Source organism: Nicotiana tabacum, chromosome 2 (assembly GCF_000715075.1).
Source record: "Nicotiana tabacum cultivar K326 chromosome 2, ASM71507v2, whole genome shotgun sequence".
Classification (NCBI taxonomy): Eukaryota; Viridiplantae; Streptophyta; class Magnoliopsida; order Solanales; family Solanaceae; genus Nicotiana; species Nicotiana tabacum.
In genome coordinates this window covers 10,978,682-10,995,989 of record NC_134081.1, presented here as the reverse complement: position 1 = coordinate 10,995,989, position 17,308 = coordinate 10,978,682, and the positions used below count along the sequence as shown (strand labels likewise).

The following is a 17,308-nucleotide window of genomic DNA, read 5'->3' as shown; positions in this document are numbered from 1 at the left end:
ACTGGTGATGGGATTAATTTAAATCGATCTGAAATAGTGGTGGATAATATTTTTGCATATAATGTTGCACTTAACATTATGCAAGATAATGAGGATTTTGAACCCCGATCTGTTGAAGAATGTCAACAAAGATCTGATTGGCCAAAATGGCAAGGGGCAATTCAATCAGAATTGAACGCACTTGCTAAAAGAGAGGTCTTTGGACCAGTAGTCCAAACACCTGCTGGTATAAAACCAGTTGGTCATAAATGGGTTTTTGTGCGAAAACGAAATGAGCAAAATGAAGTTGAAATATATAAGGCTCGCCTTGTCGTACAAGGATTCTCACAACGACCTGGAGTCGATTATGAAGAAACATATTTACCGGTTATGGATGTCATAACATTTCGATATCTCATCAGTTTAGCCTTACGTGAAAGGCTTGAAATACATCTAATGGATGTGGTTACAGCTTATCTGTACGGGTCACTTGATAATGAAATATACATGAAAATCCCTAAAGGATTTAAAATGCCTGAAGCATATTCAAAATCTCGGGAAATGTACTCAATCAGATTACAAAGATCTTTGTACGGTTTAAAGCAATCTGGGTGCATGTGGTATAATCGCCTCAGTGAATATTTGCTGAAAGAGGGTTACATAAATGATGTTATTTGTCCATGTATTTTTATAAAGAAAATGGCTTCAGAATTTGTTATACTTGCTGTTTATGTTGATGATATAAATCTTGTTGGAACTTCAGAAGAGCTCCAAAAGGCAATTGAATATCTTAAGAAAAAATTTGAGATGAAAGATCTTGGGAAGATAAAAACTTTGTCTTGGTCTGCAAATTGAACATTTAGCAGACGGGATCTTTATCCATCAATTTGCCTATACAGAAAGGGTCTTAAAACGCTTTTACATGGACAAAGCGCACCCATTGAGTACACCAATGGTTTTTCGATCACTTGAAGTGAATAAGGACCCGTTCCGACCTCCAGAAGAGGATGAGGAACTCCTGGGTCCTGAAACACCCTATCTCAGTGCAATTGGTGCACTTATGTATCTTGCTAATGCTACAAGGCCTGACATAGCATTTTCTGTTAATTTACTAGCAAGATATAGCTCTTCTCCTACACGGAGACATTGGAACGGGATTAAGCATATATTGCGATATTTAAAGGGAACTCTTGATATGGGTTTGTTTTATGCTAACAAAGATAGTGCAGATCTTGTTGGTTATGCAGATGCAGGTTATTTATCTGATCCCCATAAAGCTAGATCTCAAACTGGGTACGTGTTTACATGCGGAGGTACTATCATATCATGGCGCTCCACAAAATAATCTATTGTTGCTACTTCTTCAAATCATGCTGAAATAATAGCTATTCATGAAGCAAGTAGGGTATGCGTATGGTTGAGATCAATAATTTATTTTATTCGAGAAAAATGTGGTTTGGAATGTGAGAAAAGACCCACAATTTTATACGAAGATAATGCTGCATGCATAGCCCAATTGAAGGGAGGATTTATAAAAGGAGATAGAACGAAGCACATTTCACCAAAATTATTCTACACACACGATCTTCAGAAAAATAATGACATTGATATGAAACAAATCCGTTCAAGTGACAATCCGGCAGATTTATTCACCAAATCTTTACCAACTTCAACTTTTGAGAAGATGGTATACAAGATCGGAATGCGGAGACTTAAATATTTGAAACAAGGTTTTCATCAGGGGGAGTAAAATACGCGATGTACTCTTTTTCCTTATTAAGGTTTTTTCCCACAGGGTTTTCCTTATAAGGTTTTTAATGAGGCAACTAGCAATGCGTATTACTAAATATGTGTACTCTTTTTCCTTCACTAGAATTTTTTTTCCACGGGATTTTTCCTAGTAAGGTTTTAACGAGGCACATTATCTTTTAATGAATATCCAAGGGGGAGTGTTATGAATATATTATATTATGGATGTTCATTTAGTACTCCGTTGTAAATAAGCTTCCTGAAGAAGTTTATCCATATGAGACTCCGCCATAAATATATTTATCTATTTAGTACTCTATTGGAAATAAGCCTCCTGAAGAAGCTTATCCTTTCGGTACTCCGTTATGGATAAATATTACCCATGATAGAAGATTATCTATATCTGGCACAACAGTTTAGAGCAGCAGCTTACAAGCAGCTTACACAGCAGCTTACAAGCAGCTTACACAGCAGCTTGCAGCAGCAGCTTACAAGAAGCTTACACAGCAGCTTACAAGCATCTTGCAGCAGCAGCTTACACAACAGCTTACAAGCAGCTTACACAGCAGCTTACAAGCAGCTTGCAGTAGCAGCTTACACAGCAGCTTCCTTTCTTCTATAAATAGAGGAGAATTCAGTTCATTATGTACAGAAGATTGAAGTTTGAATAATATATCAGTTTCTCTCTATACTTGTCTTTACTTTACAGTCTTTATTTTATAACACATTCTATATTTTTCATCACTTGTCATTTTTATATTTTGAAATTTAAGGTTTTTTTTCAAAATACATTAAGGACATTTTAGTTATTTTGAAAAGTACTAATAAAAATATTTATTTATAAGTATTTTATAAATTGCCATTAACTTTGTGATCGTGTAGTAGCCCAAAGAGAGAGAGAAGGGGAAGATGAGAGGAAGAGGGAGAAAGCAAATGTTGGTGGGACTTGGTCTTGTTATGGTTATGGGTTTAGCTGTTTACTTAAGGCTTTGGACTATTGACTACCGTTTCTCTGCTAATGAGACTGAATTACTCAGGTACTCTTCTTCTTCTTCTTTCTTGCTTAATCTTTTATATTTACCTTCAAAAGAAGATCGTGTCTTTGCACCCAGAAATGGATCAAGAAAATAATTGGTTAAATTTTTTTTTCACTTTGTTTTGTTGCTGAGAAAAATTGGGTAATGTTCAAGAAACAGAAAGGATTAGTTGGGTAGGTTGGTTAGTCTTAACTCTTAATCAAGAATATTAAAAAGCACCAAACTTTACTTTTGTATCTAGCATAGGAATGTGGGTTTCTTGTTTGTATTCAATTTTGGTTTTGCTTAAATTACAAGCAAAAGGAAAACCAATTTGGACTGGATTACCAATTGAGGTAGGAAATGAAGATATCAGAAACTTAATAACTTTCCCTTTGCTTTTGCACTATCTTCTTGGTTCTGGTTACATTTCTGAATGTATATTTGTTTCTGAGCAGAACAGATGTCTTTTTGTGTACACCACTTAGTGTCATTTGAATTCAATGAAGGGAATTGAGGAAAATGCTTAATGTAAAATCTAGGAGTAAATGGCCTCATAGGTTATTAATTTCGGATAAGGGTCTGATTTGCCACTCTACTATCATAAATAGGCCTTATTTACCCTCTGTTTAATTTTTCTATCAAAAATATCCTTACCGTTATACATTAGGTTCATATTTACCCCTTAAACGTTTAAAAGAGTTACATTTGCCCTCCGTTATATTTTAGGATCATATTTACCCCTCTACTCTTCGAAAAGGGTTACATTTGCCCTTCGTTATACTTTCTTGACATATTTATCCTTACAATTATCCGTGTCAGCTCGTCACTTCCCCCACCCACACACCCACACCCCCACTCGTCCATCTCTCTTATCCGTGTCAGCTCCATATTTTTCGGAGAGCGAGAAAATTTTGGACAGTGAGTGAACAAAACTATAGTGTTATCTCTAATTATTTTATTTAATTATTTCACCTTTGTCTATGTTAATTCGGATCCGATGTTAATTTGTTTCCCTTTAATACTTAAGAGTTAGGAGACATGAATCACTCAATGATATTTTGAAGTGTTGTAGAGATACAACTTTGTAAAGTCTAAACTGGGTCAATTGACCATGATTGATTCACGAAAAGTAATTCCGTGATACGGCATTTATGAAGATTGTGCGAAATACAATAGTTATAGCAGCGGCAACATATTGACAATCAATAACTTTGAACTCAAAATCACTAATCTAATACAACTCACAATTATTGCAGTAACCAAAGTAAATTACAAGAAGTTGCACAATAATGGAGTTAATGAAGTCTTATTTAAATTTGATGGGCGGGTTAAATTATCTTAAATAAGTGACCATATTTAAATTGGAAGAATAAGAAATCCACATAGGCCCCATGTAGGAAAATAAAGGTGGAACATGGCGATCTACCGGATAAGGGTAAATGTAGGGTATAATTGTACGGATAAATATGTCAAAAAGTATAACGAACGGCAAATGTAACCCTTTTTGAAGAGTAGAGGGGTAAATGTGATCTTAAAGTATAACGAAAGGCAAATGTAACCTATTTTAACGCGTAAGGGTAAATATGAACCTAATGTATAACTGTAGGGATATTTTTGATAAAAAACGTAAACGGGGGGTAAATAAGGCTTATTTATGATAGTAGAGGGGCAAATCAGACCCTTATCCGTATTAATTTTTAGCTTTTCTTTGTGTGTCACCCTTATAAGGTTGTGAATTGGAATACAATATGCTCAAAATATTTCTTGTAGCAACTAGTTCTAATTGTTCAGGTATATGCTAATCAAAACTACCCTATAATCAAAATCCAAGGCAAGTCACCTACTAAAGCATTTGTGATGGGATTCAGAACGGGAACTGACCGAAAACCCGAACCGCTTGACTGACCCCTTCATAGTCCACTCATTAAGGTTGAGGATGGCTGGAACAAATCAGAAGTGCAAATCGCACAAGAGAAGCCGGGAAGCAGACCGCAGCTCAACGAGTAGGACTCGTGTCGGAGGAGTTTTGAGCGTGAGCTAACACTCATGCAGCGGAAGGACCCGCAACTCTCGAAGGAGCCACCGACCACCCGAATCACTGTAGCAAACCTTCTCTTTATTCAATGGATGGCGCTTATTCTGTTAACTTTAAGTTGCAGAGGCAAAATCACTTTCCAAGTTAAGTAGCGATTGAACAACAATAACAACTAAGTATCAATCCCAAACAAGTTAGGGTCAGCTATATGAATCCTCAGTCCTCATTGACCATGTACCTACCCCATTTAAATTCATCTCAAACTAACATTTTACAAAATAAGAATGAAAAGTATTAGAGGTTCTCTATATTTCCTACTGGCACAAGAGTAGTGATTGAAATGAATAAGAAATTGTTTTTAAGGATTAAGGTTTTTAGTCATCACATTCTCAGCACAAGTTTAAAATTGCTGGCATCAAACATATGGTCATTTTTAGATAAAAAATCCAACTTTCTCATTAATATAGAATTTCGATGCCATGTAATGCTTAGCCAAGTATTCTGTTCCTGGTTTCTTGTAGGAGACAGTTTGATCTTGCCAGTAGAGAAGCAATGGACGAATCTGCAGTGTGGAGGAAAAGATATGATGACGAGCAAGTGAAATCTACCAGCTGCCAAAATGAACTGGTTAAGGTAGGCATCTTCTATTCAAAAGCAATAATACTTTGGTGAGAAATTCACCAATATACATTTGATATAAGGATTTAATATATCTTGTGAAGCCCTTGAATTGCTGTTGTACTATTTTCTGCAACATAATATCCTCTCTAATGACAATCAATGATGGCATGCCTAATATAACACCTTATTTCCTTATTAACTATGTAACGTATTACCTACTCACCTTAATCAAGAACATCAACTAGGCAATCACATATTTAACAAAATAAACAAACAAATAAATAAAAAGAAATATTCACCTTTTCTAGTATGATACATCGGTCTAGAAAAATGATTACACCTATAACACTATGTCTAAGAAGATTGTGTTTACTGTTTCCCGTGAGTACATACATTTCGACGGTAATGGCCTCTTCCTTTCTCTGCAGCATGAGTTCTGTCTTGTTAAATGAATTTCGTAAGTCCCAGGTGGTCAATAAATATAGTAGAAGCGATTTCTCTGACTAGTTCAAGCCTGAGAATATTAAGTGATTCATTGCCCCCTATGTATGATTTAAATTCAGCTATATATGGATCTCTATTGAAATTTCAACCTCTAGATGCAATATGCTGCATTGTTGCTGAGCTGTTTATTATTCTCTATTGTTTTATTAGAACAGATTTGATACAAAAAGTTACCGTCCATTTTCTCCTTTTTCACTTAATGATAGTAAAAACCAGGTATACAGGCTTCTGCATTTCCTTCACTGCTTTGGCCATGTGCAGCTTTTCTTGTCATGCATTTCTTTATTAGGTCTTTAGTTGATGGCGCCCAGTTTGGGGACTGCGGATCCTTTTTCATTTTCAACCATTAGTTTTCATATTTTGCTAAATGAATTTGCACATCAAATTGCGCTTTTTGATAAATTTTCTATGATGGTCTCAAACAACCACCCATCAGCGCCAGTCCAACAAATAAAAGGAAAAATGAAGAGAAAAGAAAAAGAGAGCAGTGGAGCTTTCATTTGTTTTTGTTCTTAGAAGAAAGGAAGAACGGAAAAGGAGAATGCATATTCTTCGTCTCCTCTGCCCCCCCCCCCCCCCAAACCACCTATGTTGGGGTCTGGGAAGCCAAAAGAACAACAAACCAAAGGAAAAGATTTGAGTCAAAATTTGTCTCATTTTGATTTACCTTGATTGATTATCAAGGGGCATAAGAGTAAAGAGGTGTCAGCTCAAATTCGATCTAATGGAAAAGAGTACTATTTTATATTAGTTTGAATGGTGGAGGAGTAAAAACTTGCCATTTAGGGAAGAGGTTAATAGTTTGGAATGCACTAAAATGGAATTTAGACAAAGTTGAAATTTTTGGAGAAGAAACCTTGGCAGCATGGCTCTTGTAAATAGTGACTTTTGCATTTTTCTGTAGAGTGAAGATCATCTTTCCTTTAAAAAAATTTGGCTAAGTTATGCCCCGGAAATACCTTCTTTAGATTTCGACTTCCCCTCCTGGTATTTCACAATGGTAAAAATATATCCATGTCGCTTTTCTTCTTGAAGAGCTCTTTATCGAGCTTTTAGAAATAGTTTTTGCATACTAAATACTCAACTAGTTCTTTTGATCTCTGAGTTTTAGTGTAGGTAGAAATCAATATTGAAAACAATCAGAGGTGAGGTAAGGCCCTTAGCTAACGAATTCTGATGGTGGTGAAGAAGTAGAATCAGTTTGCTGAGTTATTATAGTGATCTTATCTAAAACTGAAGATAAGAGAGGACACTAGTTAGCATTTCTTGTGAAGATTTTACTACTTATTGAAATTAGTTGGAGATGGATTAATCTTGCTACCAGGTCCTGTTGTAATGTTTAAGAAGGATTAACCTACTGCCTAACCAAGTGTATTAGAGTTACAAAATTTTAGCTCTAGTATTAATTGCTCTGGAACAATCTACTTGATGATCCCGAAGATTTTAAGGAGGCAGAAAAGAAAGGAACTGGAGAATAACATTATCAACAAGTTGTACGGAAATTTTGTGGAACAACCTGGTGTAATTCGTGTTTGTAGCAGATTTGTAAGTCACAGATGCATGTTTATACAAGTTGCCCAAATAGAGGAAAAGATTGAAGTTGCTGCAAACTGCGAAAGCTAATAGAAATACGAAATTTGGAGGGGAATGAGGTGGAGGAAATCTATGATATTAACATCGTTGCTTTTCCTTTTCAATATTAACTCACATAGAGATCCGTGGTAGTATGAAAAGTGAATAGACCCCGGTCTTTGATATTACCCTCGAATGCAAGACTAAAACACTCAACCTTATAAACAAGAACAACAACAACTACGCCTCAGTCCCAAGCAAGTTGAGGTAGGCTAATGAATCCTCACATCTTCACTTAAGCTCAACTCATATCATCATCATACCAAATAAAATAGAAGTGAAAATATAAGTCAAATATATATATATATATATATATATATATATATATATATATATATATATATATATATATATATTCTCTTATATATTTTCTTGTAGTATATACATAGTAGGTATTGCATCTTTTTCTTCCATAAAACATTCAACCTTCTCCAAAAAAATGCAAGAGAAACATTCAAATAAGTGCGGAGACAAAACAAAATTCCTCAATTTAGAAGGAAAGTTTTGAGCCAAATGCTGAAGTTCTTGTTGCTCTGCATTAAATTGTTCCTAACCCCTCTTAGTTCTTTCCATTCTATTGAATCTGATTTGTGTAAAGAGCTTAAAGATTACAGGTGCACTGCTATATATCCCTTCGCTGATGCATAGTTTCTGTTGTTTGCTATTGGCTTGTCCAGAACATGTCATCCGCATTAGATTCACAGCCAGTGAAAATCTTTTGTATCACATCATTTGATTATTGAGGCATGTTTCTTGCATTGGTATATATCACAACATTTGGCTCCTGGTTAAAGTCGAAATATGGAGTTCTTCCCATGCCTGCTTTACTTAGAAAGGGGTTAATTGTTGCACCTCATTTGCTGGTTTGTTAACTTGTGGCCTTTTGTGTAGATTAAGCAGTTGTTAAAGGAGGATGGTGCTACTGGCAGCAATAAGAAGTTGGACTTGCTGCAAAAGGTGAATGTTTGAGGCAATTTTCTTGTTGTCTCTTTGTAATGTCTTCTTCTGCTGTCTTCTCCTTCTATTTTGTGGTTTGTGATAATCTTAATGCTTATTATCATTTTCACAGTTAACTCAATACTTTGTCGATGATGTTTGATTTCACCAGGAAAACATTGACTTACTTGAACGACTCGAATCTTTGAAACAAGAGCTTGAATCTGAGAAGTTGAAATGTAGTATGAGACAGATATGACTTCACCGGAAGCCTGGTGGTCTGGAGAACATTCAGAAGTTGATTACTTGCCAAATTAATCTAACTGGAGGATTATCGTTCATGGGCAAGGTTGCAGTCCTTAACCAAATTCACCCGATTGGTTCAGAATTTTGCTAGATTATGCTTTCCGAGAGGCATGTATTTGGATGTGAATTAGATACATTGGTTAAATGATGGTTTGCAGCTTCCATCCAAGTTTTGGCCTTCCTAGATTAAGTTATGGCCATTTGAGGGGACTAAATACTCTCTTTTGTTGATGATGATTGTTAGTTCTTGTGAAGTCCACACAGGCATTTTTGTTAAATCTTGAGTTGTATAGATTTGACCAAAAGAAATTCAGAGTCGGAGATAAAAAGAATTCAGTATGTTAACTGCTTCCAGGAAGTGAAATTACTTTGTTCAATAGAATTATTAGTCAGTGTTTGTGAGCTGATTATTAGTTCTTTTGCATTATTATGTGTATGAATCAAATTTTCTACACTGCCAAAAAATTGAAAAATAGTACATTATATTAAGATAGTATTATAACGAGCATTTGACATGCTCTATTAGTTAACATTGAGAAGATCTAACCATTAAACAATATTACTACTATACATTTTCCGGCTATACATTCTGTTTCTTTTAATTTTTGTAATCTAAAGTACTTCTATATAATTACTAAATATTTACATTTTATTAATATAGCAAATACTTTGTAAATGTTTGATTCTTCCGAAAAATATGAACTCTAATGTCTGATTTTAGCAGAATATTATGGACTTTATCCTTATACTGACTCCTCAGCTGAAAAGTATATTCGTAAATGGGGCAAACGTATGTGAACCAATAAAATCTGAAAACAGCCATACGTAAACATATAGTAATATAGATTCATAATTGGTTAGACAACCAAGGAGTTGCAGAAATATGCTCACAGCAAAACCAAGAAATGAACCACAGAAACTAAATTTATTCAGATAAAACCAACAGCTAAAAACAACTGTCTTAAAACAAAGCACGTAACCAATGCCATCAAAGGCATATCAACAGCTTAAACACAGAGCACAACAAAAGCCACTAAAGGAAAGCACAGAAGTCTTCAAGATCCTTCAACAAACAGAATCCTAGCAAATGCAACAGATGAAAGAGAGCATGGAATTAACTTCTCAAAAGCCACCACGGAGACGAAGCACGAGGTGAAGGGTGGATTCTTTCTGGATGTTATAATCTGCAAGGGTACGACCATCCTCCAGCTGCTTACCAGCAAAAATCAACCTCTGCTGATCTGGGGGAATACCCTCCTTGTCCTGAATCTTTGCTTTCACATTATCAATAGTATCAGAGCTCTCCACCTCCAAAGTGATAGTCTTCCCAGTTAGAGTCTTGACAAATATCTGCATCCCTCCCCTCAAACGGAGAACCAAATGCAACGTGGACTCTTTCTGGATATTGTAATCAGCAAGGGTCCTCCCATCCTCAAGCTGCTTACCAGCAAAGATCAATCGCTGCTGATCTGGTGGAATCCCTTCTTTATCTTGGATCTTCGCCTTTACGTTATCAATTGTATCAGAACTTTCGACCTCCAAGGTGATCGTCTTCCCTGTCAATGTCTTCACAAAGATCTGCATACCACCCCTCAGCCGAAGAACAAGGTGGAGGGTGGACTCCTTTTGAATATTGTAGTCGGCAAGAGTTCGTCCATCCTCAAGCTGCTTTCCAGCAAAGATCAACCTCTGCTGATCTGGAGGGATGCCTTCCTTGTCCTGTATCTTCGCCTTAACATTGTCAATGGTGTCAGAGCTCTCAACCTCAAGGGTGATGGTCTTCCCAGTCAAAGTTTTCACAAAAATCTGCATGCCACCACGCAGACGGAGGACAAGGTGAAGGGTGGACTCCTTCTGAATGTTGTAGTCGGCAAGAGTGCGCCCATCCTCAAGCTGCTTTCCAGCAAAGATCAACCTCTGCTGGTCTGGAGGGATGCCTTCCTTGTCCTGGATCTTCGCCTTAACATTGTCAATGGTGTCGGAGTTCTCAACCTCAAGGGTGATGGTCTTCCCAGTCAATGTTTTTACAAAAATCTGCATCCCACCACGTAGACGGAGGACAAGGTGAAGGGTGGATTCCTTTTGGATGTTGTAGTCGGCAAGAGTGCGGCCATCCTCTAGCTGCTTTCCAGCAAAGATCAACCTCTGCTGATCGGGAGGGATTCCTTCCTTGTCCTGAATCTTAGCCTTGACATTATCAATAGTGTCGGAACTCTCAACCTCGAGAGTAATGGTTTTTCCGGTAAGCGTCTTTACAAAGATTTGCATCTGTAATTACACCAAATAAAGGGGCGTTAGACATAACAGAAAACTTATCATATTTCATATTTTATTAAACTAACAGAAGCAGAACCAAGATCAAGTAACATGATATGCAAAACCAAATATTGTGTATAATTCCCCGATAAGAATACTAAACGGGCTTAGAGATTTTTTTATTAAGTAACAGTATTCACATTAAAAAGGCAAATATGATATGCAAAACCAAGAGCTATCAGCAGAAGATATGAAAGAAATACTTCACTCAGTACATCTGACCTATTTCAACCTGTGTGAAAATATTCTGAAATTTAAGTACGATGCCAGATAAGGATAGTAACAGAATGGACTGCATTTCAAAGAATAAAACTTTTCACTCTACAGTAATATGTTTAGATGCACATATACAAGGCTAAGCTTCTGAATCACATGAAAATTTTGAACTAATTCAATCACATTATAAAGAACAATACTCCAATATTGTCGTTCAGCCAACATACTTATATGCTGAAAGAAAGCTTTGGTTCAATAATCCAGGGCTCAACATCAAATACACCACAAAAGTAGTGACAACCTTTAAAAAGACCCGCAACCTTGGATTTCCTAATCCATGTCATTATACTACATTTTCATCTCTTTCTTTTAATAGTAACCATTTCTTCTATTGCATTAGATAGCCATTTTCACTTCTTTTAATATGTACAGTCTAAATTACTTTTACTATCATATTATAAGTAATACTATTAACTTTTCTTGCGTGGGACAATTGAAGTCAGGATAAATGAACAAAAGTGAAATGAGAATATTAATATAAAACAAATGGGGAAGTGTCAGAATTTTAAAAAAGGAAACTAGAAATAAGTGTTTGTTGCCACCACCCCTGCACCCTAAATGTTTTTCAACCCCTAAGGTCACCACCTAAGGTCATTGCACGTTTTGTCAGCTTTGGCCAGAAAACTGATTAAAGAATTCATTAATAACTCGATCAACTTTTATATCCCACCTGGTATAGATCTAATTGACGACACTAAAACTAAAACACACATCAATTCATGTTCTCACTAATAAAAAAATCAAACAAGTAACAAAACAGCACATACACACATGAATCAAGACCCAAACACCGTCGAAAATGACAATTAACAAAAGCAAAAATGGATTCAATCTACATCAGCACAACTCATGTAAACCTTGTGCTGTTCTTATAATTTAGGTGAATCTATTACTATTTGGGGAATCAAACAAGGTTTACTTTGACCACGTATTTTGCAAAAATTATTTAAATATTTTAAATTGATAACTATTGTGACTTCTATACTTTTTATATAGTTCCTAAATATGTAGATTTTATTTCAAAATTTTTAAAAATTCTATGTCTAAATTCACACCGAAAATTAGTTAGTTTGACCCTCCTACCAGACCGAAAAGGTTCACAGGGAAGGAGTATAAGATTTTGACCCCATTATAAACAAAATTAAACTAAACTTACCCTAAAGAGGATTAATTGAGATCTAGTTATCTAATAAACAACCCAAACAAATTACTTGAAGAATTAACAAAAACAAATACTTGAAAGTTCATTAGGGCCTCAATCAATATTAATTCATGTTCTCACACCATGGAAAAACACATAATATTAAAAAAAAAATCAATTAAGCAACACATAAACACATGAATTAAGATCCGAACACGATCTAAATTAACGTATTAACACAACAAAAAAAAAGGATTAAAAGGGGAATAAAAGAGTGAAGAATTGGTACCTTGAAAGTTTTTTGGGAATCGGAAAAGGAGAGTATAGAGAGCTTTGTTGGAGAAGGAAGCTGTAATCAACAATGAGAAGAGAAGAATGAAAGGAAGAGGAAGGAATAAGCCCTTTATATAGCAGCTGATGGCCGACCCTAAACCTATAAAATATTGGAATATCACCACTTTCTTTTCGGTGAAAGTTTGGTAAACCACTAAATAATTTTATTATATTTTATTTTTCTACAACCACTATAATTATCCATTTGGAGTCAAGTTCCATTAAAAATTCTTTTTTCACAATTTCTTTTCTTGTTTTGAGGATGAATTTCCCAATACAGGTAATAAATAATAACTTACAAAATTTGAGGGGACACGAACATTATGCTTTATGTCTTACAAAAAATTAATATATTTAGATATAAATAAAAAGAAGTATGAATTCATACTAATTTATATTAGATATATTTCTTAAAGTCTTAAGAAATTCATAAACAATAGATTATTCGACTATTTAAATTAACGGTGTCGACAAAAGAAGTATCAAAGCGCCACTTGTAAAGTTGTACAATATTTTGTCAAGTTGGACTTGTTCATTAATTTTTTAAATAAAAACTAGGACAGACAATTTGAGGAACTTGTACAACTTTCTGTTCTATTCCTAGTTGCTAATTTATTGATATTGAGGATAATGATAAGTTTGGTGTGTGCGGGTGAAATCGAGTTCATGGGACGTTTCGATTTTCGATGAAGTAAACGGAGGATGAGATGTGACTGTAAGGGATCGGAATTGAGGCAAGGAGCCTCTCGAGCCGGGATCCGGGCAAAACGTTTGCCCTCGGGAGTATTGAGGCCACGACCCCAGGATCGGTTCGAATCCCAAAAATCTCGGAGGGCATTACCAGATAATCGAGCATGACCAACAAAATGTCGTGATATTCGTGACTAGCCGGATATCACGACATGAATCTCAGCACGTATCGACAGAAAATCGGTGATTAGTTAAACGGAAGATTTTTACCTTTTGTGGAATTGCACTTAGGGTAAGACTCCCCTGCTATATAAAGAGGGCTCTGATTATTCATTAGGATAATGTAACACGCATATCAATGTAATATATTCTTATTTTGTGTGTTATTCAAAGTTCCTACTTTTGTTCTTCAATTGCCCGGGATCGAAGACAGGCATTTCATTAAGCTGTTACTAAGTTCGAGATCACTCCTCTTGATTGGTTTGATAATTTATTATGTTCCTTATCTGTTTAATCTAACACAATTTATCATTTATATTGAATTAACCCACGTATTCTTAAAACCGCGTATATTATTATTCATTTTTTAGGGTACCGATTACTACTAAATTTCACCAAATAATTTAACAAAATTCATCTTTGTGTCCCTTTCGATTATTCTGTTACTTCTACTGTCTTGATGATAATTGATTCTTCTGGGAGCATAATTATTAGACCCGACTGGGGCGCTGTATCAATTATCCTTGTTTTTTTGTATTTTACTTCTATAGTCTCAATTTAAGTTTTCAATTTTTTTAATTATGGATTGTTGGAGGAAAAGAGTTTTTTCATTTGAAGTGATAAATTTGAGTAGGGATTATTTTATTTACAGAGTCGCCAATTAGAATTGATTTTTCGATGTTTTAAGTTACCTTTTACTTGAATCCCTAGTCAAAGGAAGGTTTGACTCTATTTTTATCGGTCCGCAAAAACAAAGTTCGGGTAAGGAATTCTGATGATCGGGGAGAAGGTGTAAGGCATTCCCCGAATCCCGTGGTTCTAGCACGATCGCTTTGTTGACTTAACCTTGGCTTAATTAATTTTGGACAAACTATGATTTATATGATTTTCATGTTTTCCTATATCCGCTTTTATTGTGTGGTTATTAAAATTATTAAAGAATGACTTGGATAATATTATGTTGTCATAACCACGCTAGGCAAGCGAATGCGCGATCGAAAATAAAATTAATTAACTTATCATAATCGCGCATCGCAAGCGAATCCGAAATCATGACAATCAATTATTTGTAGTACTTTTAAGAAATTATTATATTTGTGCTTGAGGAAATTAGTATTGAAAATTATTAAAAGTTATTACCTCGCTACGCAAGCGAATCCACGATTATGGCAAAAGGATTAGAAATTAATTTAGAAATCAATTAAAACTATTGGATATGGTATGAGATTAATGAATTAATTTATTGAATATTAAACATCACGCTATGCAAACGAGTCCGTGAATGAAAAAGTTAAAGAGCGCCTACTAGTTGCCTAGTATTTAAATATTCCAAAGTGACTAAATATTGAGTTATTTTAATAAAAGAAAAAAAATATGATATTATATTAAGATAATTTGACTAAATAAAAATGTAAGAATTGGGCCAACATGTTGTTCTTTAAAGGGGGTTTTTCCTTGCTATACAATATTTAAAACTTATTTACCAAAATTATCCGAGTATTGTATATTACCCACCCTAAATAAGGATTAGTTACAAATTATATACAATCCATTATTAGTGTCTTAAATAAGGGGATTTAGTTATATCATTTTCCTTTTTTCTCTCCTCTCCTCTTTCCTCACTGCCACCTCTCTCATCAATTTTTCTTTCTTTCTTCATCACTCTCTCTCACCGTCTCTCTCTCAATAAGGTAAGCCTAAAAGTTATCTTTTGACAATCAACCTATTGAAGTAACCTCCAGTTTATCACTGGTTTACCCTTTTCTTTTTTACATTACTACCCACTAAGTATGGAACTTTAACATTGCAAGAATGTTATTGAATTCAAACAATGACACTTCGGTTTATATTGTGCTCTCTTGAAAATCGGATTATCCTGCAGTTTGATAGTCTTTTTCAAGAAATGAATTCAGCGTCTAGTAAGAAGGTCGTAGGAATTAAAGATTCAAATACTAATCCATCGTAAAGGTTTGAATTCGAATTTAGGTTTTCAAAAATCATTATTTGTTTGGATTTGAGTGTTATTGCAAATAATTGGGAATATTGTTTGGAGTTTATATCTTAATTATGAGGGTGTCTGGTGAAGATTAGACTTGATTTTGGCTGAATTTCAGATTGAAACTCGAAGAAGAAGAAGAAGAAGAACACATGACATACCATATACTTACGAAATTATAGTAACATTGTATTATAATTGTATTCTTGTGTAGTTATATATATTGAATGTTGTATGAAAGTTAAAAATAGTTGTATAATGTATGAATCGTTGTATAAAATTTGTATTTAGGTTATCGATACTATCCCTTTACATAAAGTTGTTGATATGTATCAAAATTTATCCAAAGATTTTACGAGGTTAGTAACTATCGTGCGGGGTCAGTAAAGTATTCTGCTTCACTTGATTGGTTAACTTACCCAATACACTAATCTATCACAAATTAAAGAAATCTATTTAAATCGGCACTAAAATGGATACACAGTACTTAAAGTTAATATTATACAATTTGATGGTACAACAACATACAAATTTAAAAATAAATTTCATACATATTTAATACAAATTGATATATCTACAACAACATACATACTAAAAATAAATTTCATACAACTAATTATATAGTATACACTTATTTACAACTTATCTACAACTTTCATACATTATTTTTACCTAGTTAAAATACATCTACAACATCATACAACTTAAATACAATTTTCATACAAATTTTATAGAATATGTCTTTTTGTATATTTTGTATCTGATTTGTATATATTTTGTATGTGGTATGTATTTCTTCCTCTCTTCTCTAAAATTCCAATAAAAACTCTCTCTCTTAATACAATTTTGATATATATAAACAACTTTGTATGTGTATTATGACTTGCGTGTGTAGTCGAGTTTGATTTTCGGATGATTCAGGATCAAATTGAAAGAACAATTCTTATTTAAGAAGCTTAAAAGAAAATAGTTGACCGGAGAGTTGACTTTTGAGCAAACGATTCCGGAATAGAGTTTTGATGATTCCAATAGTTCCGTATGGTTATTTTGGACTTAGGAGCATGTCCGGAAAATTATTTGGAAGACCATAGCTAAATTAGACTTGAAATGGCTAAAATAGAAATTTAAGTTTGGAAGTTTAACCGGGGAGTTGACTTTTTGATATTGGGGCCGAAATTTTATTTTTAAAATTGGAATACCTACATTATATTATTTATGACTTGTGTGCAAAATTTGATGTCATTCCGGATTGATTTGATACGTTTCTCCAAAATATAGAAGTTGGAAGATTCGAAAACTCATAATTCGATTCGAGGCGTGATTCGTAATTTTGATGTTGTTTGACATGATTTGAAGCCTCCACTAAGTTAGTATTGTATTTTGGAACATGTTGGTATATTTGGTTGAGGTCCCGAGGGGCCTGGGTGTATTTTTGGATCATTGGTTGAGAGATTAGTAAAGTTAAGAAATTTGGGAGTTTGGCCATGGTCAATATCGGGTCAAGACGACCTCTTTTCAGTATTTTGAGTGAGCGAGCAGGTCCGTAGCGTGTTTTA

At 34.6% G+C, this 17,308-nt stretch overlaps 2 protein-coding genes across 2 annotated transcripts; one reads left to right on the top strand and one right to left on the bottom strand.

The window, feature by feature from the left end:
* The first annotated feature begins 2,584 nt into the window (after positions 1-2,584).
* LOC107777156 (uncharacterized) lies at positions 2,585-9,183 on the top strand. The gene is made up of 4 exons (XM_016597144.2): positions 2,585-2,765; positions 5,304-5,415; positions 8,431-8,496; positions 8,648-9,183. The coding sequence occupies exons 1-4, from the start codon at positions 2,638-2,640 to the stop codon at positions 8,732-8,734; spliced, it is 393 nt and encodes a 130-aa protein (XP_016452630.1). The 5' UTR covers positions 2,585-2,637; the 3' UTR covers positions 8,735-9,183.
* Positions 9,184-9,687: 504 nt separating this feature from the next.
* Positions 9,688-12,942, bottom strand: LOC107777155 (polyubiquitin-like). Its single transcript, XM_016597143.2, has 2 exons — positions 12,804-12,942; positions 9,688-11,049 (listed from the first exon to the last, which is right to left on the bottom strand). Exon 2 carries the CDS (start codon positions 11,047-11,049, stop codon positions 9,904-9,906), a length of 1,146 nt encoding a protein of 381 aa, XP_016452629.1. The 5' UTR covers positions 12,804-12,942; the 3' UTR covers positions 9,688-9,903.
* Positions 12,943-17,308: the final 4,366 nt, after the last annotated feature.

Coding starts and splice junctions, on each gene's coding strand:
- LOC107777156 (XM_016597144.2), top strand. CDS start 2,638: ATGAGAGGAAGAGGGAGAAAGCAAATGTTGGTGGGACTTGGTCTTGTT. Junction 2,766..5,303: donor AATGAGACTGAATTACTCAG/GTACTCTTCTTC, acceptor GGTTTCTTGTAG/GAGACAGTTTGATCTTGCCA. Junction 5,416..8,430: donor GCCAAAATGAACTGGTTAAG/GTAGGCATCTTC, acceptor CCTTTTGTGTAG/ATTAAGCAGTTGTTAAAGGA.
- LOC107777155 (XM_016597143.2), bottom strand. CDS start 11,049: ATGCAAATCTTTGTAAAGACGCTTACCGGAAAAACCATTACTCTCGAG.